Raw genomic sequence first — 26,451 nt, 5'->3', positions numbered from 1 at the left:
ATCGACATATCTGTCGGTAAGCTTTTGAGACAATATTGCATGCATAAAGCAGATTCACCATATTAGTATATTGGTGTTGATTATCTGTCCTTCCACTCTAAGGAAATGAATGATCATAAGAAATTACACTTATTATGTGGGTCCCAAATCCAATAGATTTGATTCTTAGAATGCTTCGATCTACGTAATGACACAACACACATTGCCATTCAAACCTACATATTCGGATCATAAAACTTCCATAGAAAATCTTTACATTTTTTTTTTGTTAGGCCCTAGGAAATCTTTACATAAAGGTTTAAAACCCTTAAACAAAACTACTTTCTACTTCTGTGACATGGGAATCATTATTCAACCGATGGGATTGCTATCATCCTCAATGCCAATCAAAACATTGTTTTTAGTTCCATCGGCAATTGCAATTGGCAAGTCATGGATCGCACCTTTCTGATCACTAGTAACTTGTGACGAGATCAAGTGATCCTTGCTTTTACCCCCACACAATAGAATAAAGGCTGATAACGATGATGATCGCTCCAATAAAACTGAATTACATGCAAGAAACGAGGCAAATCAACTCGGGATTGGCCACATTGACACACTAGTGAAGGGAGACACATTTTGAGAGTGATGTCACACATACCTTCCTAGGTGAATTTTCTCAGCAAGAACCAAGGATCCCAAAACTGCAACGAAGATCATGAAAAGAGGGTTGAACGCAGCCACGAACACGGGGCCTCTTTCCTTTAGAACCACTCCTTGAACATAGTAAGCGAATCCAGAGCCAATTACTCCCTACATCCAAACAAGGGTAAATGTGTTTTGAATAGCATTTAAATCATGAAAAGCCCATGCTTGAGTGTTGGGAGGCATTTTGCTTGGGGTAAAATCTCTACTCAAATAGAGTTATTGGTAACATTTGAGTGTAATTCTCCAAAGAGAGAGGAACAACCCCAGCTTAGATGGGAAGATATTCCCAACTGTTTCCCTATAGAAACCAATCCTTAAGAAAGCCATTAAATGTAATAAAAAAAATTATCAACAGTAGGCGTCAATTCAACCACTCGATAGGTAAGCTGGATTTAAATCTACAGCCTCAAAGTTTGGGGTATGTAGGGTCTATGACCTTTAAAATTTTAGTGTAGCCACCATGTAAGCCAGTTTTTATTGAGATCAGTAACTCTGGTGAGGTCGGGTTTTGAATATAAGTTTATTATATGATGACCACCAATAGACTTTACCAACTAAGTTAGCTGACACCGACTCGCCTAGAGGAAAATTTTCACTTACCGAATAAATAGGAGATGGAAGCCTGGAATCCCAACCCAAGGCCCATTCGTTGAAATTGTGTTCCATCACAAGTGCAACGGCAAAGCCTTCCACCATTCCCATGAAGCATATCAACGACGTTAGAGAGAGCTCAGCCGGGTATGTCTTTAGCGTGAATGACTGTGGTTGAAACCATCGTATAAGCTTCCTTCATTAATTATGTGAACTTAGGAGTATTAGAGATATGATGCATTGTCGCCTTTTAGTGAAAAAAAAAAAAAAAAGCGAATGCTTACCAAATAAATTAATGAATGTTTTAACCATCGAGATTGAAGAGATGGAAAACAATGGACTCATGGAGAAAGAATAAAGGTTTTGGGCAAGAGGTTGAAGGTAAGGGTATTTTGGTTATTTTCAAATTGGCCTATCAAAAGTGGACCGCTGTTAAAGGGGGATATGTCATGAGTTTTAAAAAGTCAAGGGGGTATCTCAAATATTCACTAGAACCTGGAGGAGTATATCTAAATTACTCTTGTAATACTACTTACTTGCAATATGAAGAAAGCTGACCAGCAACAACAACCGGCTATAAGAATTAGTGTCCCTGCAAACCAGTGTTGATCAGCTGCACCGCTGCTGGTGGTTCTATGGTGACCTCGTCCTCTTGACCACACCATGTCTATGATGGGGCCTTTGTACAATGTCATGATCATCGCTCCACCAACAGTCACGATGGTTCCCACAATCTTAGCTTGGGTATGTAGCTTCTTAATATTTACTCTCTCTAACCTGATGAATCAATCATCATATTAGACACCGTTTGATTCCATGTAAAACCAAAGAAATCGAGAGATATGTCAATGGGTCAAGCCGGACTTGGTATAGAAAATGTTGAACTAACCTAGCTTGGGTATCCCATTAAAGTTTAGGCCAATGGGTTTCGCATTGACAACCCCCTAGAGAATTATCCTCGAGATAAGTATAATCAAGATATGTGTTATTACTTCATTGTACCATACCCTTTCATTTATCTAATTCACTTGCTTAGAAAAATAAAACATAAAAAAGATGTGTTAATGGAGTGGGTATGCATAAAATCCCAACCATTAGATGTTGTGCTTACCCCTCCACCCCCCACCTCTCACCCCCACATATATTTAGGGTAAGGATCATGAGACAATTACCTTATTTTGCAAACTTGTACACAACCATTTGCTTTACGGGGCTTCAAATTTTTGGAATATAAATTGAAAATCAGACCATTCTGAAACTTCTAACTCCATTTAAAGTGATATTTACATGTTGAAAAATCATGACCGTAAATTTTTATTGTTATCTTATAAACTAAATTTGATTGGGTTAGAAGTTTATGAATGAACTATATATTTTTGTGAGGATAATCTCTCTCTATATATATGGGTCAAAATCTAGTGACTCATGGAAAAAACACATGATCCCATCTAGTTAAATACAAAATCGAACAATTGAGATTTATCATGGGGATAAGTATCTTTGACATGTGTGTTATGGATATATGTATAAATCTTGATTGTTGGATTTTGTACTTATATGGTCAAGATCATGTTTTTTCTCATGAGTCATTCTTCACGAGTCATGAGAGTAGAGAGAGAGTGTGTGTGTGTGAGAGTATAATGGAGAAGATTTACCCAAAAATAATTGCCATGATGAAGGTAATGGCAGGGGCGGCATTATACATGGTTGCAGCAAAGGTTACTGATGTGTACCTCATCCCCACATAGTATAAGTTCAGATCTATCATTGGCCTGATAACAAAAAGAAATAGATGTAACTTTAAATATATATGTGAGGAATTCTAATGTCCAAGACCTTGTGGGATTGGTAGCATTCTCCATCACATTTTTTTCAATAATCCCTTACTTGATTATTTTATTTTTTAATGAAAAAGGCAAGATTATATTACTCTTTTTACATAATAAACGTTTATCTTTTACATGATAAATTTTAAGAGAATTTAATCTTTAGATATAATATCTTATTTGTAATAAATATTTTGGCAATCAATGCAAACAAGTACTTATTATATAAAATGTAAAATATCCCTATTTTTTTAACTAAAAGAAAAAATGAATATGAGTATTATTAGAAAAAATGTGATAGAGAATACTAGCGTTCTTATGAGGTCTTAGGCGTTAGGATTATATATCTAGGATAACATTCGGCAAACAACATTGGGAGACAATGTTTGTCCTATATGACTTAAAATTTTTGGATTGAGCTGATATTTTGTGAGGATGATCTCTATCATGAGGAGATCGTCAACACAAAAAATCAGCTCAATCTGAAACTTCTAAACCTATCAAAAGTGCTTTACAATTATAAACTGTTGATTTTTTACCGTTAATTTGTAAACCATTTTTAATTTGGTTACAAATTTCAGATTGGGTTGATTTTTTGTGACGATGATCTCCTCACCATAGACATCATTTTCACATAAAATCAGCTCAATCAAAAACTTTTAAGCCACATAGAACAAAAGTTGTCAGCCAAACACTACTCATATATAGATATAGATGTAATGTGATGGCCCAATCACCCATACTACTACATGTATGTGGCTCATCAACCCAGGGTGATCATAATCTTCGAGTAGTCCTGGAAAACAATTGCAATTGCATCAATGAAAAAGAGTCAGTCAGGTTTGGTTACAAATTTAACGTTGCCATCACAAACAACTCATTTGGACAAGGTGTTGGTTAATATACCCAACATTAACTCTCTTGGCTTTCTATGCATCCTTGAACTTAAAATTGGACCAAGCAGCGGTCCAACGGAATTTTGTTATAAAATCAATTTGGCTAGTGAGTTATACGGCTCTTGTTTTTCCCTCGTATATGTTATCTTTTTGTGAGAATAAATGAAGGTAAGATAGGGACGAAAAAGATAGATATAAATTTTTAATAAATATAAATCAGTCCAACAAAATTCAACAGGATCTGACAACTTCTGATATATTGCTTTTAACTGTTTTTAATTCTTCGTGTGTGTATATATTACCTTGGTATGGTATTTAATTAACACAACCCAAATAAGTAATGTGAAAGCTCAAGGTTATACATTAGTGAGTTGGAGAAAAAAAATATGCTAATGACTTTTTGACTAGAAAATTTTCACTCAGTTTGTACTCAGCTAACATGGCAAGAGTAAAGAATCATTGATCGTTTTCCTTGGATATCTCAAAGAAAAAGATCTATGGTTTGGTGCCCTTGCCACATCAGCCACATACATATCGAGTGAAAATTTTCGAGTCAAAAAATTACCACTCAAGAAAATAACGTAGATTTAAGTAGTGAGAATAAATATGGATACACTAATCAATTAACAGATTGAGAATGCAACTTAAGTTAGAATATAAGGGAGGATTAAGATTCATTTGGTCGACCCAAAATTCTTTTGACATGACTTCGAGGAAAAATTGCCAATGAGTCTATATTAGTCCTACAAGTATCATCATATATATCCCAACAAATATCAAGTATATGGTTAAGAGCATTAATCTATCAAACCTAGTACCATTATCTTCAAGAAGGTGGAGATTGTCATCTTTGGCCTAACTTTCCTAAAAAATAAAACACAGAAAAGAGAATTTGTGAATATTTCATATTGGGAAATCTGAAATAATTAAAGAGACTTAGAATAAATAGAGATAACGGGGAAAAGACCTCTCGAAAATCCAAGCGAAAGGGGCAACGGCAACCATCGCGGCTGCGTTGCGATACACCACTAATACATAATGACTCAACCCACGCTGCAAACAAAGCATAGAGATGATAGACACCCCAGCATAACCTAGTTGTAGGGAGACCATAGCCAAGAAAGGCTTCAACTTCTTGAAGCTAATACCCAAAATCCTCCATAGCCCTCGGTCTCCCATCTTCCCTTCTCTCTCTTGCACACCACCCTACAAACACAACTAAAATAGGAGGTGGTCTTCTTATACACAAGAAAAGAAAAATAAAGAGAATGCGATTTGAAAACAGCACATCTACATCTCTGTATGGCACCTATCACTTCATAGAGATCCCTTTATCCATAAAACAAAAAAACACCCATTTGCCATGCAACAAGAATCCTTTTTTTGATGATAGACTTAAAGATAAAAGAAACAGGTTGTTGGGAAGAGAGAGAGTGTGTGTTAAGCTCTTTATTTTTGTCAAGTGGGAAGAGAAGGTTTGAGTTGTTTAACAAGTTAACATTAAGGTTTAGAGCTTTTTGATGTTGCATGCATGTGGTGTTTCCTTGATGTTGCATGCATGTGGGTTTAGAGCTTTTCGATGTTGCATGCATGTGGTGGATGGAGTGATTGTTTGCTCACCACCCAACACGGTTTTGACATGTGGTGCTGATGACATAAGCAATAATAGAAGAATTTTTCTCTCTTGAGACCATAATAAGAAAATACAAATTTCCTAATAAGAGCACCTTGGGGCATTCAGAAACATGATCCAATGCATCAGTGTTGTAGAGGATGAAATTCTATGATTTTCAAAAAGAAAAAGAAAAAGGTTTAAAAATAAGTTATTTTTCACCATTGTATTTTAATGTTGTTTTTTTTTTTTTTTTCATTTTTTTCCATGAGTTTTTTCATGAAATCTAGAAGGCTGTGTTCAATTGCCAATATGATAATCCATGTGAATTGTACAATTTTTTTTAAGATTCAAATTTTAAAAATTAAGATTTCTAGACAGTGGATGTGCGAGTAGGAGAGATAAATTTCTCTCTTATTACTTAAGTCATCAGCGCCACATGTCAAATCAGTGTTGGGCTATGAGCAAACAATCACTCGTGTTGGAGGTGAGAATAGTTGTATGCTCTTATTGGACTCAAACATTAACGTAGCTTTTGGGAGCGTGTTTGGAGACTCCTTCCCATGCTTTTGAATTCTAAAAGTCCCTCAGGTTTTAAATTTTTTGCTTAGTTAGTAGTAATTTAGTTTTTCAATTTTATTTATGACCAAACGCAGAAGTCGAAAAGGAACTATCAAATAATAAAAACTATCCAACCAATTTTCTACTTATATATTTGTGTGAATTTGACGGAACATAAAGAGAAGATTTCGATTTTTCAAATGAGAATAAAGTTACTTTTTTGGCTGAAACATAAAATACTGCCAATATTGTTTCGTAGATATTAAATCAATGACTCGAAGGTCAAATTAGTTTTAATATAACTATCAAAATGTTCAGAAAAAAAAAATTTATCCGAAAAATAATTTCTGAACACTAACACCAAACACCTAATTAGACAATTGAGTTAATGAATGCCAAACAAGGGCTAAGGGTCTGGTGGTGGGGGTGGTTTTTGAATTTGTTTAATCACTCAGCATTTATCCTGCAGCCACCAGAAGGAAAAGAAAAGAAAAAAGGTAAGTTGGTGGGGGGTGTAAAGAAACAATTGTTTTTTATAGAATTCACTTAACTTAATATGGCTAGTCATGTATAATAAGTGGAGAGAGAGAGAGAGAGAGAGAGAGAGAGAGAGAGAGAGAGTACTTCTATCTCATTAAGTCAGATCTTTTTACTACTGGAGAATTCTATCTAATTAGCTTTATATCTATGAGATCATGACATGGATTCTCAACCACATACTCAATTCATGCGAAGAACCAAAGAATCCTTGTAACAAACCATCTCTAATTTCATATTCAAATATGTCCCACCTTCACATTCACAAACGTGTGCCATATCATGCACCCACTTAAGGAAGTTCTAAAAAATATAATCTCTTAGTGGAATATCTTTCCTACTGTAGAAGATATAGTGTGTCTTACCACTTTCCTTCTATAAATGAAACATTTTCATAAATGGAAAAAAATGGTTGATTTGCAAAATTTACAGATTAAAGGAGAATAAAGTTGACGACTATTCTTCAAATCATAAGAACAATGATCATGAATCCATCAACGAATCCAAATATATGAATCTTTTGACAGTCATGACATCACTCCGCCAAACCCATAATGTGGGCCAAAGAGGGTAGTGACACTTGTCATTTAAGAGAAAGGGAACAATCCGCTTGAGAACTACCACAATTGACAAGTCTCCTAAATAAAAAGACTCACATCAAGCAAAGGCCCCAAGAATACAATGATGGATGCTACAAACCTAGGAGGGATTTATATAGAAAAGTTTCTTCTTGAAATTTTAAGAAAATAAATATAATTTATTAATTGCAAAAGATATAACAACTTGTCAACTCTTTTTATATTTATAATTTATTTTTTATTTTTATCATACTGTAGACACCCCATTTTCGCACTCGCCTGATTAATCAACTCGTCAATCCGATTGCGACGGTTCTCAATGATGGATAAATATTCCAATGTTTTTTGTTTGCTACTAGATATGTTTCAGAAATTCAGATGAGGTATCTCAAACAAACAAAACTCTAAAAATCACGTTATGTTAGGAAAATATGACTCACAATGTACAAAATAATCATTTTTCAGATAAAAAGAAACTTTACGATAAAAATCACTAAAAAATGACCTAAATTACCAAAATACCCTTAATATCAAAATATCCTTAGAACCCACAGTACGCTTAGAAAAATCTTTTTAAATACATAAAATAATAAATTGAAACCTAATAAATCATTTCGCCAACTTTCACCAAATTTGACAAAATTATGAAAATGCCCCTCAAAGGGTTCACAATCATTTCATGTCAAAAAATTCATGAGTGACACAAACCGATAATCCCATCGGATTCTTTAAGAAAAATTAATTCTAAAACATCAAAAAATGACTTTTCAATGCAAAAGTCTTCTTCGGGGGAAAAACGATAATTTTTTTATTTTAACAATTTAAAATTTTGAAATTAATAATTAAAATATTAATTAATGTAAAGTGAAATCCTAATTAAAATTAAAAAAATTTAAACCAATCAATCAAGCTCTCAGGTAAAATTGTTGATAGTTGCCCACTTCTTTTAGTGAAGCCCCCTGATATTCATTAAAAGACCCTCCATCTGGGGGCCTAAAGAATTAAAATATAATTAAGGGGGGTTCTCCAAAAATCAAAAATATATTCTTTCATTATACGTAAGAATTAAAATCTTAATATAAATAAACATAGTCAATCAAATAAGACTTAAGTCAAAACCCTAATTAAAACCTTAATCTAAAGAAACCTAGTCAATCAAATAAGACTTAAGTCAAAACCCTAATTCATCTTATCTAAAGAAACCTAATTAAACACCAACTCTTTCAAAAAATCTATAAATAGGAGCCTTCACATCCCAATCTCGCAGGTCAAGAAAAAATTTAAAAAAAATAGGTCAAAAAATCTCCATAGCCTTCTCCAAACCTTAATTTTGAAGTCCTAACTTCTTACTTATCATCCAAACCCCAGTTTTTACTCAAAAATCTTTAAAAAATATTCAAAAATCCTTCAAAAAAATACATAAAATATTCAAATCTAGACACCTCAACTTGAAAATCAGAAACAGATCCAATGCCGGAAACAAAGCAAGGAATCTCATATGATGAGTCTCTCCGCCAGTTCTGAGGGAATAAATTGTTGCGATCATCTAGGTATACTTCTTTTTTTTTATTGATTTTAGGTTTTTTAGCAATATAATCTTTTTTGAAAAATAATAGAGACCGACATTTGCCAGACGGGATTGGTACCAAACACCTTCTAACCCCGTAACGTGATCCCCAGACTCATAGTTTCTTTTTCGTAGATTAGTATTATTTATTTTTTTGGAGTCATGATTAGGTTCCTAGATGTAATAACTAGGTGGCGACTCCCAAATCTCAAAAAATCAAAAGCGGATCCGCACACCCCACAGATCGAAGGCACTTTCACATACATTGAACCAAACATGTAATCTTTGAAAGGTTTCCTTTTTATTATTTTTCTCTAATAAGTTTCTTTTTTTTTTCCTCAATCGCAAGGTATAACACATATAATTAATTCTAAGCAATCTTATAAGTTGTCAAATATATTTTATATTTATATTTATTTGTGTTCATTGGGTTGGGCTAGATAAATGGGAAAATGAGCCCAATTAAACCCCTACGTTGAATCAAACATGTAACTTTCAATAAGTTTCAGTTTTCAATTTATTTTCTACACATCATACAACAAATGTAACTAATATACTACATTAATTCTAAAAGATTTTATAAATTTCAAATCCATTTTTATTAATAATTTACTTCATTTTGTTTCTATCTTACAATAAATATTTATTAAGTCTCCTTTTATTTTATTTTTTACATACATCAAATAACAAAGATAATCATTATGATGCATTAAGTCCAAAAGATTTTATAACTTGTTAATCATTTTTCAAATAAAAATCTATTTTCTTTTTTTTATTTCTTACATTGAACTAACATGTAAACTTTATAAGTTTTTTTTTATATTTTTTTCCTATATATGTGTAGCACACATAATGAATTACAATAAATCTTAAGAAAATCTGTTGATTTAAATTAAAAAATCAAGTGTAGAAAAATTAAAAACATAATATCTTGAAATAATATCTCAAAACAATAAGGGTTCATCTAGGATAGTTATATTTTCAATAGAAATTCTGTGGAATTAATTCTATAAAAAAATTTCTTCTGACCTTTTTTTTTTTTTTTGTGATTATTGTAAGAAAGTGTTTTTTGGAGAAGTGCTTATAGAAGTTGTATATCATTTGGTGAGAAGTTATTTTCTACATTCTTAAATTGAACTTGAATAATCATAATACCCTTTAAATAAGATAAAGTAGTCATTCCTAGAATTATTTTAGTATTATAGTCATTAACCTAAAATAGAACATTTTCCTCTAAATTCTTGATAAGTTTCATTTCAACCATTTTTTTTTCGTAGAAATCAGAATAAACCAGGATTGGGTATGTATTCCCTTAACTGTTAAATACTTTTGGCTTCTAGCATCTTCAAAATTCGGCAATTAAGTGCACACTGAATGAAAACTTTTGAAGTAAATGAAAAGTATTCCTATTATTAACAAATGTATCATTAAGTATCCAATACCATGACTAATTCCTCTCTCTTTCATATTTGCATAGTAGAAATCAAAGCCCAGTCCAGTTCAACCCGCAAATAAGACCAATTGTATTTAAATAGGACTAAAGTTTGCTATTTTTTTTTTTAAATGTTGATCTACTTGACTAATAAATAATAGTGCTTGGGATATATTTTAGGGTATTTTAATAATACTCCCTAAGAAATAGGCAAAATTAGGGCTACCCCCTCCCCTCGCTCGAAATACAAGACGTGGTCTACTCCCCCTAGACCTTCGTTGACCCGATCAAACTGTTACCAACATTTATTCTATTGATGGTCTATGGCTTGAATATCTAAACTACCCATGTACCATTTAAATAATCAAAAGACCATTGTTTTAATAAAAAATCTAATCTAATATCAATTGTTTGATTGAAATTTTTCATCCCGTTGGATTAAAAGAAAATCTAACTTCATCTTCTTGAAGAAGATAAAGATTAAGTTAAAATTTTATCATATCTCACTAGTTAGGATTTGTATTTGTTATTGTTGGAATGATCTCAAGAGTATTAGGTTTATATTCCTTAAACCTATTATTTTGAAATTCTATCATTAATATTTTTTAATTCGATTTCGATTAAATTTTGGTTAATCAAATTAAAGATCTCAATACAACAAAATTTATTAATATATTTATCAACTTCGTAACCATAGTTTAATCATGTTATTTTACTTTTATGAATTTTAATTTTTATAATATTTATTGACTATATTTGTTATTTACAGGGAATAATTTACTAAACAATATGAAGAGATTTAACCAAATTATCAATATGTTTTTTCTTTGAATCATAATTTTACAAATTTCATTTTAAAGAGTCATCTGACACATAAATAGAAAGAATATTCTTATAATACTATAAAAGAATTTGGCATTAATTATAAAATTAATTTTCATTGATTAATGTATATATTTATTTTTTATTAAAAATTATATATTAATATTTTTTTCTTAGATTTGATTGGATTATTAAATACAAATTATTCTATTCTACGAATCAATTAAATTCTTTGAAGCAAATCTATAATGTAATTCCATTTATTACATTTCTAATGAAATAATCAAAGAAGTTGTTTTAAAGTATAATATAATAAGTATAAAGTATGAAATTATACTAGACAAGAGAAGTCGATTAAACAAAATTGAAGATATAACAATTAGTACTTGTAATCTTACACTCATTGTCAAATTATGCATCATTAGATCAACTACTTATCAGTAATAAATTGATTATATAATTAAGAATATTAATTTTATATTTATTTATTTATTATTATTATAAATTAAAAAAATTATTATATATATATATATTAATTTTTTATATATTGTAGATATAATAGCTATCATAATTGTAGTGGATACCTTAGTTAGTGCTATTAAAAAAAGGATTGGATATCTTCTCCACAAAATTTAATTACTTATTTATCTTAAATTAATTTATTATTAAAAATTTATTTAATTTTTTTTACTAAGTTCGTTATCCATAATACATTTGACATTATAGAAGAATTTAACAAAACGTTTTGATGAAAATTTCAATCAAATTATTAAAAGTCATCTCATAATAATTTAAAGGTACGTATTTTAATATATTTAATTAGAATTATTTATTAATTAATTTTTTATTTTTATCATTATATTTAATTGATATTATCTCTCATCATCTTTTTTATTCTATAGAGAATTTTCTCTTTCCTCTACTATAAGTTCAATATTATAGATCAATACTTCAATTAAAGAAGTCCTCAAATTCAGATAATGGTATAAATATTTTTAAAATTTTTAATTTTTTAATTTTATTATTAAATATCTTATCATTTTTTTAATATTTTAATTATTCAATCAAAATAGATTTAAAAAATCTTTTTCAACGACGGAGAAACAAAATTTGAATTGTTGAAATGTCATCAAATTATAAAAAATGAACGAGTAACATTCAAAGAACTTATTTTACTTTCAGAAAATGTTAAACATGTAAGTAAAATAATACTACCATAGCTTAATTGTTTATTTATTTTATTTATGGGTTGGGATCTCTTGACTCCTAAGAATGACTAATGAAAAATATATATGAGACTAATCCTTTAAATGCAGAATACAATGGCTGAGATTTACGAGTATCTTGATAACATAAATCTCAGGAATACTTATCCCAAGGATAAATCTTAAGCATTGAATTTTGCATTTAAAAGGTTGGGATCATTTATTTTTTTCATGGGTCATTCTTCGGAGCTAAGGGATCCTGACCCTTTATTTATTACTTTATTTTTTATTAATTTATTTTTTTATTTAATTTTAGTCTTTGTTAAAAGTTAAGATAAAAATTATGGATTTGAACAACACTCAAGACCTATTAAATATTATATGCATGATTTGCAATAAAAAAAAATTATTTAAATTACTAAAAAATATATTTACTATAAATGCAATAAAATAAATGTTAATATCATATACAAGTAAATTTTAAATACTTAATAATAATATACTCAACTAATTATTTATATTATAATAATTTATACTTTTAATTATATTGTATTAAAAAGTATATGTTACGTATACATATTACTGATGATACTGATAAATTTTAAATGACACTATTTCATAATGAAATATAGTATATAAAAAAAATTCAATGTAATGTTGATTATCTTCGAAAATTAAAGATAATAAATATGTCAATTACAATTCTCATTTTTAAAATTTATTATTATTATTATTACTAATACTACTATTAAATATAGATTTTAACTTATAATTTTTATATGTGATTTTTATTTTCAAGAAGAAGACTTTTAAAATTCGACAATATTTTAGATATTTGTATATTCAAAATTTATTTTTTTGACATAAAGTTCAACAGTACCAAAATAAAAATCACGTAAATCAATTATATACCTACGTGATAATTAAGAATCTTGATAAATGATTATTTTATTATTTCAATAGGGAGATAATACGACATTATCTTTTAGACCATCACCTTGTTTGATTTGGTTACTATAACGCACCATTATTGATTTATTATTTCTAAATATGTCACTCTTTTATCTATTTGTTGACAATGATTATATTCTCATTTATTTTGCATCTTTTGAATTTGTAAATAGATTATATATGTCATAGCAATATGACCATTTGTATTTAATTTCTATTACTATAGTTTTGAACTATAAATGTTACTAAGGGGAAAATATAATTGTCTATTACTTGTTAGCTTATAATTCATCATATTTTTAATGTAGTTTCAATATCTTTAACTTTAATTCTTACTTATAATTTTATTATTATAAATTATATAATTATATTTATGTTTAGTATAGTGTTATTGCTTGTGTTTTTTTCATGTTTCCTTGTGATTGATGATGTTAATGGAGTATAAAATATATTAATGGAGTGAACTTACAAAATATAAATTATCCTTTTTGCCTTAAAATCAAAGTCATAACCATTGAAGATGTCATCGATAGTCATATCAAGTAGTGGTTTTATATTATCTGAAATGTTTGCAAGAACGAAAAAAATGCAAAAGATAAAAGCTTACAGAGAAATCCTTAAAAGAATAATGTAGAAATAAAAAAATTCAAAAAGATTGTTTCACCAAGTTTTCATCCACTCTCAAGGAGCTTCTTCATACTGATATGCTTGAGGGATTGCCTATCAATTATATTTTTCAACAAAATAATGTTTATTGCATGCAACCCTTCTATTTCTCTCTCTTTGCATGGATGGATTAGATTACAATTTGGATTTATACTTATTTATTAGAATTTATCTTAGAGAAGAGGTATTTACGGAACGATTAAAGATTGTGAGATCTTGTATTTTTGTATTTTCTGCAAAGGGTACCAAGTGAGTAGCGTTAATTATTATTTTGATACATTATGATATTAAGCAACTAAGAAGAATTGAGTACATATGTGATTTTCTTTTGTCAATTGTAGGTTATCATGCCTTATCAATTTGACAAAACATGAAAATAATTCAAATAATCATCATTCAGAACACATTTATTTGGAGAATGGGAATAGTCTTCGCGAAGTATTGAATGCTTATAAACATGCTCCTTTGAAAACATTAGAAGCAATGATTCAAAAAGTAATTTATTTTTCACTTGTAAAAAAAATTTCAATATGTCAAAATTGCAAAAGTGAATTTTTCACTCATAATAATAGATTTATAACAAATGATATCTTGTCGCTTCCATTAAGGAATTACAGAAGATATAATGATTTCAAGAGTTAATTATTAATGATCTCTACTACCTCTTTTGAAATTTTGCACTAGGAGGACAACACTAAAATGCAAGTCTTTTCTGAAATAAGATAAATCTCTAGCAAACTCAAATCGTGTAGATGCTACTAATACTAAGTATGATTTGTTTGCATCTGTGGTGCCTTCTTCACCTATGTTATGAGGTTTGAGATTTAGTTTAAACTGTTATGTGTTGTAATATACGCTACTTTTGTTCGGTGTTGATAATATAATAGATATGTGCTAAAGTGCTTATTTATAGAATATTTTGATATTCATTGAAGTAGAAATGAAAATTTTACAATATCACTTTGTATATATATATATAGGGAAATGTTCAATGCAAAACATTTTGGCACCGTCCGATTTAACGCAAATGAACGGATCAGATTCAATCTCTTCGATTTAACGTATAACTTATCCGTTTTCAATTAATTACAGTGCCATCCTTATACTTTCCATTAATTAGTGTTACCTCCCTCTCTCATTAAACTAAAAAAACAAGAGTGAGACTCTCCATTCTCTCTCTCTCGAATGGACTCTCTCTCAAACCCTCTCTCTTTCTCTCTCACACTCTCTCTCTATCTCACTCACTCTCTCACTCTCGTTCGAGCTCTCTCATTCTTGCAAACCCTTGCTCGAGCTCTCTTTCGCGAACTCTCTCGGTTTGATCTCGCTCTCGTTCTCACTCTCTCATCATCGCTCGCACGAACGACGAAGACTCCATCTCCCTCGCACAGGTACTCTCTCTCTCTCTCTCTCTTGGATTAATTTGATTTTCGATTTAAGCTTTATCTCCTTGGATTAATTTGAGTTTCGATTTGATGAAGACGAAAAATCCGAAATTATTTAGGGCTTTTTTTTATCTTCACTTTGGTAAATTAACAATAGACTGTGAACCTGATTGAATAACAATTTTTGTATTAATTTGAGTTTCTATTCTTTGATTTGAGAATATTTCAACTGTGAAATATTTCACATAAAAAATTTTGATTAGTTGTTGTGTTTCTTGATTTTAATCGAGTGAGCAAGTGAAATTTGTTAGGTTCTCTACTGGTCCCAAGTAACCAACCAATAAGATCACAAACCCACAAACATAAATTTGAATTTAGTTTATCTACCAGACTCATAACTAAAACACATGAGAAATTCAAGACAAAAAATCTGGAATTATTTAGGTTTTTTTTTTTCGATTTAATATTTTTGGGTTATTTATTTTATGATTATGATCATGTTATGATTTTTATTAATACAGATGCATTTGTTTCAAATCTAGATACCTATTTCAGAAAATTCTGATTTTTGATTTGGGTAGCTAGAAAAATCCTATTTGAAGTCTATTTAAAATTGGGTAGCTAAAAAAATCATATTTTTCTAACGAATTGAATCGAAATCGAAAAAATTCCTATTTTTCGAGTTGATTTGGTACCTAATATTTCTTCCTTTAAGGTCATCCCATTTATATGTTTATCCATTTACCAAATATTTCTTCCTTAAGTTCATATTCAAGTCTTTTTCCAGTGCTATGAAGGTTTTTGGTGTTTCCAATAACTTTTGATCCCTTAACGTACTTGTCCTTGCCATTACCTTCAACAGTCACACGGTCCATGACAATAACTATTTTTCTTGCGTTGTTGTTTTATCATCGTTTACTGAAGTGGAGTTACTAATTTTCAGGTTTATGATCATCGGATATATCGGTATTTGCTGTTCTTTAGTGCAACATCGGGCATATTTTTATGGTCTAGGAGATTCATGTATACTTCATTAATAAGATATTACATGTGTTTGTGTGGGTATGCCATGTTTGTTGTTGTCTGTCATGTTCTTTGTCTCTTTTACTTCAATTTTTTGAAATTTTCTAACTGAAATTGGATTCCTATTTACTGCCCTTTGTTTCTTTGATGTTTGTTTTCTGATTTTGACTTAATATTTTTTTATTGGTCTGATTTGCACATATTGGTGAGTTGGATTATTTTTCCTGCTTCTCTTTTTTCCTCCATATAATGGTTCCTACACACTTCCACGACATATATGTAAAGATGGAGTGTGAGGTATTTGATAGGAACATCAAAGTGATTCGATGGGGGTTGATAATATTACATATATATAAAGATCAGGGATTATGCACTTATGTCACACAATTAGTAAACATTCTTAGTAACTCTTTTAAGTGTTATAATGGTTGGGTTGTCAGGTTTGGGAGGTCCAGAACAAGGATGGAGAAGGAAGATAAATTGCTTACTGAGTATGTTAGTTTGCATGGGGGAAGGTGGAGTTCAGTGGCCAAGTCTGCATGGAGAAGGAAGATAAATTGCTTACTGAGTATGTTAGTTTGCATGGGGGAAGGTGGAGTTCAGTGGCCAAGTCTGCATGGAGAAGGAAGATAAATTTTTTTTCTTTGTTTATTCCTCTATTCTTGAGTTGGATTATTAATGGAGAAGTTTCAAAGACCCCTTATTTCTTTGTTTATTTATCTGTTCTTGAGTTGTTTTTATTTCTCATTTGTTTTTTATTTAAATTTGTTCCTTAAGGGGATCTAAATTATTTTGATTGTTTGTGATTTAGGTGGATCTAGTGGGGAGGATACCATGAAATATGCATATATAATGATAGAAATAATTAAGAAAAGATAGCATTGGAAAGTTTGCCAAGTTTTGTGCCAAACATTTTTTGTAAATCACTTTTGATGGGGTTATAAGTTTTGAAATAGGCTGATTTTTTGTGAGGATGATCTCTACGGTGAAGAGATCATCCTCACAAAAAATCAGCTCATTTTGAAACTTCTAACCCTAGTTTACAAGTTAAAGAATCGTGGACCGTCCAATTTTTGTAAATCACTTTTGATGGGGTTAGAAGTTTTGGAATATGCTGATTTTTGGTGATGATGATTTCCTCATCATAGAGATCATCCTCATTAAAAATCAGTTCATTCCAAAGCTTCTAACCCATATTTTGAAAAATGTTTGGCACCAAACTTAGCAAACTTTAGGGCTGATGAACCGTCCCCTATATATATAATGAAATTCATAAATTCAAGTTATTATCATCAAATCCCATTTTTTTACATTTGGGAATCTCCAAATTTTATTATGTATCAAACCCACATTGGAAATATAAGTGTTTAATTTGTTTTTTCATGTGAAAAAAATCAAGAATAAAATGGCAATTTTTTTGCATAAATGAAAAAGTCACCTTTTTTTAATTGTCGGAGATGCAAAACACATTTTTTTCAAAAAATCGCCGTTTGTTGTTACTATGGCCTATACATATGTTAATTCAATTGTGAAAGATAGAATGATGCTTTATTTTTCTATGAATGGTAGATAAGAAAACCCTTTTTTTGGAGATTCCGAACCATATACATATACCATACAATGATCAAAACACCATTTCTTTTACACTAAACAAAAGTTGTGGAGAACACTAACATCCCACAAAGCACTCTCCTACATACACAAGTGTCTATAAAATGTTACATTTTATAATTTACACATGTACTTCTAAACCAATTTCTGAAAATGAATCCAAATCTGATAGGAACTATTCTGGTCACTTTTTATTTTTATTTTTATGGATTTCTTATCTTTCTGTCTGTTCAAAAGCATGGCGACAGTATTCTCACAGCCAAAAAATTTAATTCACTCCAAATTGCTACCCATCCATGATCCCAAGAGTTGGTGAGATTCCATGAAACCAACAGATTTTATATGCATCATCTAAATATTGTATGAAGTTTTGGGGAAGTGTGGCAATTTTAAGTTCTCAACCAGATGGTTAAAAGAGAGTTTCATTGTACACCACCAGATGATCAATATTTGAACTTGTGAAGTTTGCAGCAAATGTAAAAACAATATATACTTATTCTAAAACATGAGACTGCAAAATCTCTGTTACAAAAATCATCAATTGCTCAAATTAGAAAGACAATAGAAATCAAGCACATGAGAAAAGTAATCATAAATAAGTTTTCAATGGGGGTATTTTTCAACAAGTTTCAACAATTAAGAATTAAGAAAGCCGCATTGCGCATGCATGACGATGATGCAGAGAACCCAAATTAGAGTACAACATAGTCTGTCTTCGAAAGAAAGGACTGAAGCTCAATTGTAGACCATGTACTTTGGAGTTGCACTGAACTTCTGGTAGCCCTTGATGACTTTGTTTACTGCATCAAGGAAATCCTTCTCTGTCACCGTCTTCCTTCGTGCCCGAATGGCATACATCCCAGCCTCCGTGCACACACTCCTTATATCCGCTCCTGAACATGAATTTTAATCCGTTAGTACAAAACTAGGCAACCCAACCATGTGAGAAAAGAAGCATACTAACACTACACAAAAATATGAAAGAAAAATAAAAAAATCTCCATGATTCATGGTGTCCTGAGATAGGCCAATCAATCCCTAGTCAGCTTGCCCAAGTCCAATCAGGATTGGTGACCATAGTTAAAAACCAAAGGTGGCTTGGGATCCACATGGGGTCGGTCCCCTGAGTTTTGTCCACATCATTTTCAGATTGATCAGGTTAGTGGTTAAGACAACTCGAACGACTAGGGACCCTCCTAACCCAAGAGTGTTCTAAACGATTTTGGGAAAACATAGGATCAGAGAACTTTAGCTAGGAAAAAAAATCATTAATGAAAGAAAAACAAATCCTAGTATTAGAAAGGGAAAAAGTGGTTAACGAGGGAGGAATTCTCCTTTCACACATCTAATTGGACCATCATCCATCATGACTTCTCTTTCTACAAACAAAACAAAGAAGAAAAAAAAGATTCCAAGAAATTCATTTTAAATATACCTCAACTGTTCACCAGTGTTTGAAGAGTAGTGTAAAATCATAATATAAGTATGCCTCGAAGGTTTTTCAGTGCACTATAGATGTATGATCAATTATGCTTTATCCAGTTTATTCTATTCCACAACTTAAAAAGAAAGGAATATCCCACATCTATGTCAAAGATTAGAAAGTTAAAGGTAAGCAACAGTTTATTTATAATCAAGCTTTGGCACATGTGCTCATTTCACAAAAGATGGTCATATATGTCACTAAGATCGTTGTATCTATTTTTAAACTAAGACCAACACCAAAAGGATTCCTCAAGAAATCAATGTAGCCTACAGATGTATTTTACGTTACCAATAATATTAGTAATGACAAATTGCAGGAAATGTCACTGAAAAACTAACCAGTGGAGTTTGGGCAAAGTCGAGCAAGAAGCTCAAACCGAATATCTCTTTCACAGTTCATCGTTCGTGTGTGGATCTTGAATTTCTGTGTCCTGCTCTCCAAATCAGGTAGCCCAAACTCAAACTTACGATCTAGACGACCAGGGCGTAATAAAGCTGGGTCCAGTGTATCGGGTCTGAAAAGGATGGTAAAAATAAAAGTGTGGATTAGTGCGATGAGAAGTTCACATAACCAAAGAAATAATAATAAATAAAAGAAAATTTCAAATTATCTGAAATTCTATTGGACATTTGACCTGGGAATGCATTTGAGCCTTAATGATTATTCAAATCTGAAACTTATTGTTGCAATCAGAGAGGCACATATCACCATACCATAAGACTTGGGTATTGGGTATTCATAAGACACTTTTAAAAATTAGGTCAATAGCCCCAAGGACACGTACCATATTGAATTTCAGATCATAGCCATCAGCAGTAGAAACATAGACAACAAACTAACCTGTTTGTCGCCATAAGAACTTTGATGTTTCCTCTTGCATCAAACCCATCAAGCTGATTAACAATTTCGAGCATCGTACGCTGAACCTCATTATCTCCACCAACACCATCATCAAAACGTGCACCTCCTATTGCATCTACTTCATCAAAAAAGACTATGCAAGCCTTTTTTGAGCGAGCCATTTAAAAAAAATCAAAACATTCTTTTAAATGATGATAGGATAATGATCAAGGGACAGATAAGGTTGGAAAATTGATAAGTACATTTGTTTGGTGGACTATCTAATCTAATTGAGAGAACTGTAAACAAATCAAGTTGAGCAAATTTGTGAAGCATGCAAAGGTTTATAACCTGAAAAAGCTCTCGAACCATTCGAGCCCCCTCACCAACATATTTCTGAACCAGCTCGCTTCCAATAACATGAATGAAACAAGCATCAGTTCTGTTGGCTACAACTCTAGCCAGAAGAGTTTTACCAGTTCCAGGTGGACCATAACAGAGAACACCCTTGGGAGGATCAATTCCAAGCTTCACAAATTTCTCTGGATGAAGCATGGGCAGCTCAACAACCTGAAGAAAGAAAATTATAGAAATTTGAATGACTGAGTAATAGAGAGTACCATACGTAAAAATTATGAACTCGAGTTATATCTGTAATTGCCCACCATTTAAATACTGGTGCTCCATGAATCAAAATTAGAAAAAAAAAAAAAAAAAAAAAGGGAAGAAAATAACTAATTGACTTCTCTCTTTGATAGAGTCTAACAAGAAAAAACAAAAATATCTATATCTTTAGTTCACAATTCAAACCATCTATCCAGCCTAGTGTGCATACAGCAGTGCAATCTGGTCATTTCATATTAAGCTTGTTGAAGTCAGAGGTCAAAGTAAGCAAATCCAATATTTTTGGATCAAGGGAGGAATGTCTGATATGAACAATTAGCAATGGAAAATTATACCAAAAGAGCCCACAATAGTAGCATATCATTATGAAATATTAAAAAAACATTGTATTCACCTCTCGCATCTTTTCAATCTGCTCCTTACATCCACTAACATCATTGTATGTAACATCAGGCTTTTCCTCTACTGTCATCATGGTTACACTTGGATCAATTTTGGGAGGCAAGGGAATCTGGATCTGATATTTATTTCGATCAACCCTGCAACACCAGCAAAATGATGAAACAACAGAGCACACCACTGAAGAAGAAGAATTTATCTTCAAACAAACCATATGCACAGGATTCAGAAAGCTTGTTCCATATGTTACTTATCTCAAATTTGACTTATTGAAATAATTATCACAATTCAGAAAATATATGATCAATAGTAGTATTGATACTAAAGATACATACAGAGAAATGCCCACAGTATTTATAGCCACTACCAAATATAACGATCCATATCTGATACTTTACAAGCATCTACCTAAATCAATCATAACTGTGCGGCCACAATTAAATTACTGGAGGGAAAGAAGATCTTGACGGGTAGGGAGTGGGGGGTGGGGAGGAAGAGGCAGTCAATTTTACCAAGCCCATTAAGCTGTTGTCAAGGAGGCATTCCGATTTGTTACATATGTTTATATTCATTTAAATAACAGTTCCAGAGAGAAAAAAGGAAACAAGAAAGCCCAAGATGGAGAACTAGTTGAGCAAAGAAAAGACTAGAAATAATGTGAGACAGGTATTACAAAAATTGAGATAGAAACAGAAGAAGAGTTAAATGATGCTGAGAAAGCTGCTGCACAGCAGCGAAATCTGCGGGAGTCCATGTGACCCATGACCACCCGCTTTACCCGGGATTCAAAGCAGCCCCCACATTTCTTATCACCCCATTAAGCCAAGCACTAAAAGACAATGAAAGATAAAATTTTGAAAAAATTGTCTTGAGAAATTTTTAAGCAAGACCACCAAGAAAGCAATCCAATTGATTTTGACAAAGGCATAACAATGACGTTTCAAAGAAGAGAAAAAAAATGAGTGGACATCATAATGGGTGGGAGATAATAAGAATGTATTTTTATTTTATTTTTTTAAATGTTCCCTCAATAGTTTAATTGGATGGATATTTATGAAATTTGGAGTTAAGGTAATTTTAAACAATTCATAGGGTGACACATGTCTTCTCGAGAGTCAGCTTGAGTCCAAAATACTAATCTCATCCTTGTTGGGAAGGATATGATTCATGCAACAAAACTAAGAAGCCCAGCACAATGAGAATCATGGAATCATTATCTGTAATAATTATTAAAGTATGGTTTTAATTCAAATTCGGAACAGCTTGGACACCAAATAATCTCTATGGATGAAGTGATATCAGTACCTACAATGTACTATTCATAAAGTTCAAGGTAACAATAGCAGAAATTTGAACGTAAAGGCTGAATTTAATCATGCCAAGAACAACCTAAGAGGATTTCAATCGACCCAATGCAGGAGATGCAACATATGCTGACAAGAGACAATGAAAACAAATGCAGGCAGGAATGAGTAAGCTAGAAGAAAGAAAAAGTAAAAAAGAGAGACAGAAAGATGTTACCAGGCCATTACTATTGAATCCAAATGCACAGCTTGGAAGTTCACCTGCATATGTGTAAGCTGTGAAGGATAAGCCACTCGACAGTGTTGCCTTGATGAGATAGCTCTAAACTCCATAAATAGAGATATTATACTCAGATTTGTGCTAGTGAGTTGTATTGTACCAAGCCAATTCATTCAAACTCATCCAATTCGGCCACATAGAGAGTCCAGTGTCACACTAGCAACGCAACTCATTTATTTACGTTTGTAAATCTAGGGCCAGAATGAATTAGAGCATTACGTGTGTCCGACCAGAGCAATGTTGGCATCTTCATTATGTGCTACAATGGCCATGGAATCACTTGCAACAAGGTTTCAGGTTATAATACTGTTGACCAAGAAATTTGGGAAAAGGCTTTATTTATTGATTTAATAAAACCACTTCTCCTACCAACATAAAGTACACAACACCTAGCATTGCAATATTCCAGCATACTATTCTGCCAACACCTTTGATAACATCAACATTTGTTTGGGAGTTTAGCTCATTCATTCATAATGTGAGAACCATCTTACCGGATGCCTACTTAACCCTACAAAAGTTACCTAATGTGATACACCAGAGGAATGGCTAAACGGTTGAAGTTTGGATGAGATGATCATTGAGACTTTGAAGAGCTGAACAACATTGTTCAGACAAAACAAGTTGCCAAACCCAAGAATTGCGAAAAGGAATAGATGCTGATTTTCAGGTTTTTTAACAAATTAAATTTGCAAGGTTATCCAACAACAATATAAGAAACTGTAAAAGAATACACAAACTAGGGGTCCCACTTTGTGTAATTTGCTTCATCCAAAATATGCTAATAGTTCTAACTATTACAGAGATACTTTTCTTTTCCTTTTTCTTGATAAGTACTGCAGCAACCTTTTAAGTACAAGCTACTTTTCTATCCTTGATCTCTATCCAATGTTCTCTATATGCTTGCATAGTAACTCTTATGAATTATGACTAACATGGTTTCTCAGAGGTGCTACCAATGTTTGTCATATATAAGATTAATCAGTAGCCAATTATAAGATTATATAAAAAACAAATAGAACAGTTGACAAGAGAATGTATATGTACTAAGAGATGAAGTACCTGTTCAAGTGTCTAACTCAATGGAGATGCCTCATGATCGTTTTCCATGTCCTGACCCAATTCTTGAATATCATCATTACCTAGTAAAAAGGAAAATTATAAATAAGAATGTACAACAAAAATAAATGTTTAAAAGTGATATTTTTTCTTACAAAGATAATTTCGCTTACCCTGGGTTGTAAAACTTGTATGTTTTTTATATGGATTTATAGGATATATTCGTTTGTCGTGTCCAAATGCTTTACATGATGCACACTTTCGTTTCTTCTTTTGTTGGCTCAATTCGATACTACTTTTTAATCTACCTGTACATTCAACCTTTCCTTTGCCCTTCTCATCTTTCTTCCTACCCTTTGTTTGCGAGACATTTGGGTCCAAAAGTAACAACTGTAAAGCTTCAACTACAGCTGGGGATGCATCAACTACAACTTCATGTTCTAACATTTCATCACATTGAATTTCAGAAAGTTTTTTGGATAGTTCATTTAAGGTATTCGTGAAGATTTCGTATCTCTTCATTGAAGTTGATGCAAAACTAGCTAATGTAGTAGCTTGTTGACACATATTACCAAATCTCAATGCAATTGGCGGTTCTTTCCCATCGATCATTACTGCTGCATCCATCACCCTAAATTTGTTTGCCCATTTCCTCCATCTTCCAAGAATGAAGTTTGACGGTAAACTATCAATGTCTAAACGAAAAAACACCTTTATAAAATGCCGACATATTATTCCAACAAACTCAAATTTCTTACATTCACATGCACCCTCGTAAGTATCCAAATTTAACTTCAACACAAACTCCTCGGACTTACCAAACTTAGTTGTTATTCGATACGTATGAAATCTATCATCGATTCCTATTTTTTCAACTTTAAGTCGATTCACTTGGAGCCATTCTTCCCTGAGTTTCTCAAATATATTTTTAGTATACACTGTCGCAGCATGTTTGAGAAGTAACTCATCATTCTTCACACATCGAAACTTGTGTTCTGATTTAAAATCTTCATCGGTCTCATTTGTAACAAGTTTTTTCAATGCTTCCTCATACTTGACTACAAATTCTCTTAGATTTGTCTTCCATGTAACGAACCCATCAAAGAATGCATTAATGCTCTCACTACGGCCAGTAGTATTCATGCTAGCAAAAAAACAACCCCGATTATACACAGGCACCCAAGACTCCCGCAAATCAAATAATTGTTCAAGCCATTCATTTCTTTCCAATCCATGCTCTACAATCAAATTCTTCCAATTCTTTTCAAACTCTTCCCCGTGTATGTCGACCAAATGCACCTCTCCAATTTACTTTTGAAATCAGAAGATTCAAAGTATTTATAAGCCAACTTCTCAGGAAACTTTTTCATAATGTGCCAAATGCAAAGGCGATGACGTGTCTTGGGAAAAACTTTAGCAATCGCATTCCTCATTGCCAAATCCTGATCGGTGATCATCGATATTGGATGACGTCCTCCCATAGCCTTGAGCCAAGTCTCAAATAATCATAAGAAAGTTGTCTCTGTCTCATCTTGTAGAAGAGCACACCCAAATTGTATAGACTGAAAGTGGTGGTTTACTCCAGTAAATGGAGCGAACGGCATATCATATTTGTTTGTCCGATAAGTCGTGTCGAATGTCACCACATCACCAAAATATTCATACGATAATCTAGACCTTGCATCCACCCAAAAGAAATTTGTTGCCCTCATCTCATCATCGCATTGTATTGCATAAAAGAATTGTGGATTTTCAACCTGTTTTGTTAAGAAATAATTCAATACTGACTGTACATCCCCTACCTCCAACTCCCTATGCCTAACATTCCTCAAGTGATTGTAACAGTCCCTACCATCAAAATCAATTAGATCTCCGTCAAGAATGGTTGGCACTTTAGTGATTTGAATATTTTCTCTTCTGAATGTTTCCACTAGATCCTTAGCTACTGTAAGCATACAATAGTTTGATCTCATCCTCATTCTCTTCGATGGTGTGACTACCTTGTGATTATGGCAATCGTCGAAAACAGACACTTTTCATTTTACGGTCCATTTGTTATCGTGTGTAACACGCATCATTGTCTTACAACCACATTTAACAATTGAAGAACCTATTCTGTTTATCTTATTAGCACTTCCATTCACAATTGTTTCTTCAACATCTTTTTCTTTCGCCTTATATTTTCCTTGATGTGTGCAAACATATGTCATTCCAGTTATCTCATTTGAACCTCATCGACACTTAGAAGTTGTTTGAACACGAATGGAAAATCCTTCTTGATGCCCGTAATCTTCATAATACTTCTTGACTTCTTCAATTGAATCGAAGATCATCCCCACATATGGAACATTCAACTTTTCAACATTTTTTGTAGGACTTTCGCAATCAACACGTTCTCCACTATCTACTTGATTTCTCGATGAAGATCCCATGGTTTCACCAATAGTCGCTTCCCCACACTTGTCAACGTCAATTGTATCCATAAAATATTTTCACTGATACATTA

At 32.0% G+C, this 26,451-nt stretch overlaps 3 protein-coding genes across 3 annotated transcripts; all 3 read right to left on the bottom strand.

Moving 5' to 3' along the window:
- Window positions 1–351: 351 nt before the first annotated feature.
- On the bottom strand, window positions 352–5,182 carry LOC147401709 (WAT1-related protein At1g44800-like). Its single transcript, XM_086444435.1, is given in 8 exon segments — window positions 352–495; window positions 497–545; window positions 644–795; window positions 1,291–1,449; window positions 1,818–2,058; window positions 2,937–3,060; window positions 4,812–4,867; window positions 4,971–5,182. Coding segments are annotated over 8 exon segments (1,137 nt in total).
- Window positions 5,183–18,428: 13,246 nt separating this feature from the next.
- LOC147401708 (26S proteasome regulatory subunit 7-like) lies at window positions 18,429–21,934 on the bottom strand. Its single transcript, XM_086443076.1, has 5 exons — window positions 21,298–21,934; window positions 20,633–20,849; window positions 20,280–20,463; window positions 19,778–19,953; window positions 18,429–18,846 (listed from the first exon to the last, which is right to left on the bottom strand). Exons 1-5 carry the CDS (start codon window positions 21,514–21,516, stop codon window positions 18,689–18,691), a joined length of 954 nt encoding a protein of 317 aa, XP_086299202.1. The 5' UTR covers window positions 21,517–21,934; the 3' UTR covers window positions 18,429–18,688.
- A 2,026-nt stretch (window positions 21,935–23,960) lies between these two features.
- On the bottom strand, window positions 23,961–25,088 carry LOC147401707 (protein FAR1-RELATED SEQUENCE 9-like). Its single transcript, XM_086444434.1, has 2 exons — window positions 24,254–25,088; window positions 23,961–24,028 (listed from the first exon to the last, which is right to left on the bottom strand). Exons 1-2 carry the CDS (start codon window positions 25,086–25,088, stop codon window positions 23,961–23,963), a joined length of 903 nt encoding a protein of 300 aa, XP_086300560.1.
- Window positions 25,089–26,451: the final 1,363 nt, after the last annotated feature.

Source organism: Akebia trifoliata, chromosome 5 (assembly GCF_017979445.1).
Source record: "Akebia trifoliata isolate Shusen 1 chromosome 5, ASM1797944v1, whole genome shotgun sequence".
Lineage (NCBI taxonomy): Eukaryota > Viridiplantae > Streptophyta > Magnoliopsida > Ranunculales > Lardizabalaceae > Akebia > Akebia trifoliata.
The sequence above is the reverse complement of the archived record's forward strand: the minus strand, read 5'-3'. Positions and strand labels throughout refer to the sequence as shown.